The sequence below is a fragment of the Tachysurus fulvidraco genome, chromosome 5 (assembly GCF_022655615.1).
Source record: "Tachysurus fulvidraco isolate hzauxx_2018 chromosome 5, HZAU_PFXX_2.0, whole genome shotgun sequence".
Lineage (NCBI taxonomy): Eukaryota > Metazoa > Chordata > Actinopteri > Siluriformes > Bagridae > Tachysurus > Tachysurus fulvidraco.
Window position 1 is genome coordinate 22,001,353 of NC_062522.1, and position 3,607 is coordinate 22,004,959.

A 3,607-nucleotide genomic window follows, 5' to 3' on the forward strand; every position below is an offset into this window, starting at 1 on the left:
TAGAAATTATTCACTGCTCCTCTTCACAAACATTACTATTTTTTTGTTAAACACTGCAGCCTAAATAACAAATGGAAAAATAAATGAGTCAGATTTGGATTTGCAGGCATAACATTAATGTGGTGCATTAAATATATACTGTACATGTGTGTGTGTGTGTGTGTGTGTGTGTGTGTGTGTGTGTGTGTGTGTGTGTGTGTGTGTGTGTGTGTGTGTGTGTGTGTGTGCGTGTGCATGTTTGGTGTCTGAATGACTGAGACAGAAAGAGATTAATAACCAGTACATACAGCAGCAGTTCCTTCTCTTGGACAGTGACTCATTAGTTGGTTTTACTTTTGTCAAAGTAGGAAACGGACAGAAAATTACGTTGCAATGTAGCTGATCTATGCAACATGTGAAATCACACTCTAGAAAGCCAATTGGCAAGAAATAAAAGTCTGCTTTGACTAAGGGTATTTCTGTTGCAACGGTTGCACTATACACGTTGAAAGCTTTACAGTGAAGTTCCAGGTTATGGACTGACTGAAAATGGGCGGTGTTTCTCCTTCTACCTCAGTTCATAGACAGGTATCAGATCACTGAGTGCCACACAAGATATTACAGCGACTTTATGGGGAACAAGAACTAGCGGTAGACCTTCATCAGTGGTAAATCTATATCTCATATAATTATATAATTAAAAATTGACAGCTGGTGATTAGTTGTGTTAAAAATGTATATACAGTTATTCTATATACAGTTTATTCCATTTTAAATGTGCTACTGTGAGGTTTACATTTAAATGAACTTTATATATTTCTAATTGTATAGAAATTAGCTACTGTGCCTTGCTAGCACTCACCTTTACTGTATAATTTCAAAAACAAGTTTTAACAAACACATTATTTTATGAATGTAAATTCAAATTAAATTCAAATTCAAATTTATTTGTATAGCACATTTAACAATGGATATTGTCTCATTGTAGCTTTATAGAACATAAACATAAAACAAGTTAATATAAAGATTAATATAATTGAAAAATTCAAGATTAATATTAGATTTATATTTAAATGTGATTGCCCCCAATGAGCAAGCCTGAGGTGACTGAGGCGAGACCAATGTGAATTGAAGTATCTTGGTTTTAACTATTGTGTGTGTGTGTGTGTGTGTGTGTGTGTGTGTGTGTGTGTGTGTGTGTGTGTGTGTGTGTGTGTGTGTGTGTGTGTGTGTGTGTGTGTTTGTGAGATTGTGTGTGAGAGACTGTGTGTGGGTATGTGTGAGAGTGTGTGTGTGTGTGTGTGTGAGAGAGAGAGAGAGAGAGAGAGAGAGAGAGAGAGAGAGAGAGAGAGAGAGAGAGAGAGAGAGAGAGAGAGAGTGTGTATCTCAGTGAGCAAATTCTACACTTAGGTTTTAACTGAACAGTGGATTTCACAGTGCAACTACATGTGAACTGTTTGCAGTTTATATATAAGGTACATGATTGTGTAAAGGACAAATTAATGAAAAACAATTTTAATCATAAATCATGTTTCAGTGATATCAATTTGAAGAACTTAATGTAGCCTAATAACAAATTCAGTGACACAGTTCCCACATTGTTTGCACCCATGAAAAACACTAAATGCAGTCTAACAATCTAAATGCCAATTTAACTCCTGGGCATATGGTTAGGTTTGTGTCTTAGGTGTGTGTTTTCAGAGATTACGAAGATGCTTCTATGTTGTAAGGTCTTTTGTCACCTATTCAACCTGATGTAATAGCATCCACTTATTCCTCACCAGAACAGAGTGTGTGTGGAGTCTATGTGAGGTCTGGTCAGGATGGAAGAAGAGATGAATGAAGCTGCAGCTGAACCGGCTGCTACACCAGCAACTGACGCTCCAGAGGTACCACGCCGAGGCCGAGGCAGACCACGCAAACCACAGCAGGTACTACAACATCCCATAAACACCCTCGACACTGAATCAAGTTTAACACTGAACTGAAAATCATCTGATCTTTCAGGACCCTGTTGAACCTCCTGCTCCCAAAAGGCCACGTGGAAGACCCAAAGGGAGTAAGAACAAGACTACTCGGACTACACTCAAAGTAAGAAGGACTGAACCATTCTTCAAAATCATTCCACTAAAAGGCTATCAGTAAAGCAGTTTCTCTGGATATTTTTGCTCATTTATTTATTATTTATTTAAGGAGCCACCAAAAGAAAAAAGACCTCGAGGCCGACCAAGAAAATGGGTGAGCATTACATACTCATAGATAACTAAAAATTATTTATTTTTATATATTGTCTAAATATTTAATTACAAATTCACCCCGAGGGTACACAACATTTATTATACTTTACAGTACAGTTACATATGTTGACATATAATTTGTATGCTCTCTTTTTATTTACAGCCTCAAAAACCAGTGCAGCAACAAGAGCAAGAGGTGAGAGAAATAATTTACAGAAATAATAACTGCACATTCGTTTCACTTTCCAGGAAACATTTAGCTTTAAAACACGAGCTGATAAGAACACTGAGTTAATAACGTTTCCTCACGTACTGAAATTCTGTTATGAGTTAAAAGTGTTCAAAAACTCCCCCTTTTACTCATAGGCATACATGCAGTAGACTTCAACAGGAGTAAGATGAGTCAGTTGCTTTAAGGGAAACTGAACATGGCCGTTATCCTCCTTTCTTGGTTTCCTGTTCCCAACTGTCTCAGTGTTCAGTGTCACCGAAACATATGGTTCCTTCTCACGCACATTCAAATGTATGTTTTTTTTTCCTACCCTTAGCTTGAGGAAGAAGAGGACCAGCCACACCTGCCATCACCACACGACAACTGAGGCTCTGAGGCGCCATCATTTGAGCTGTGTGCAATAGGCTACGTTTAAACAGTTCTATCCAGCATTCTCACAAAGGTGTGCTATCAATTACTTGACAAAAAGATACAGAAATTCACAAAGCACAGATACAAAAAAAAAAAAAAGATACAACTACATGTGCACATGACAAGGTGATCTGAGGTTTGGATTGTAAACTGGTTTGGGCATCCCATCCATCTGTCTATATATGTTAGGTTTTCTACATCTCAGATTTGAAAGAAAACAACCTCCTACAGGTGCTTTCAGTATGACTTGAAAAACACTTTTACTTTAGAGCTTATAGTACAGTATATCTGATCTGGTACTAAATGAGTCAGTACTGTACCTTTTCATTACAACAATTATTAATTAATACAACACCAGCTATTTTAATTTTTATCCACATTTACGTTTATGGGGGGCACGGTGGCTTAGTGGTTAGCACGTTCGCCTCACACCTCCAGGGTTGGGGGTTCAATTCCCGCCTCCACCTTGTGTGTGTGGAGTTTGCATGTTCTCCCCGTGCCTCAGGGGTTTCCTCCGGGTACTCCGGTTTCCTCCCCCGGTCCAAAGACATGCATGGTAGGTTGATTGGCATCTCTGGAAAATTGTCCGTAGTGTGTGATTGCGTGAGTGAATGAGAGTGTGTGTGTGCCCTGCGATGGGTTGGCACTCAGTGTTTAGACTACTAGGTCAAAGCCTTTACCAGTGAGACACCACTTGTCCACATAAGTCCACTAATAATAATAATAATAATAATAATAATTATTATTA

The 3,607-nt window shown here is 38.3% G+C and overlaps 1 protein-coding gene across 1 annotated transcript; it reads left to right on the forward strand.

Annotated features, from left to right (window-relative positions):
• The first annotated feature begins 441 nt into the window (after nt 1-441).
• si:ch211-161c3.6 (high mobility group AT-hook 2b) lies at nt 442-2,965 on the forward strand. The gene is made up of 6 exons (XM_027147279.2): nt 442-647; nt 1,764-1,910; nt 1,987-2,070; nt 2,173-2,217; nt 2,380-2,412; nt 2,765-2,965. Exons 2-6 carry the CDS (start codon nt 1,803-1,805, stop codon nt 2,813-2,815), a joined length of 321 nt encoding a protein of 106 aa, XP_027003080.2. The 5' UTR covers nt 442-647; nt 1,764-1,802; the 3' UTR covers nt 2,816-2,965.
• Nucleotides 2,966-3,607: the final 642 nt, after the last annotated feature.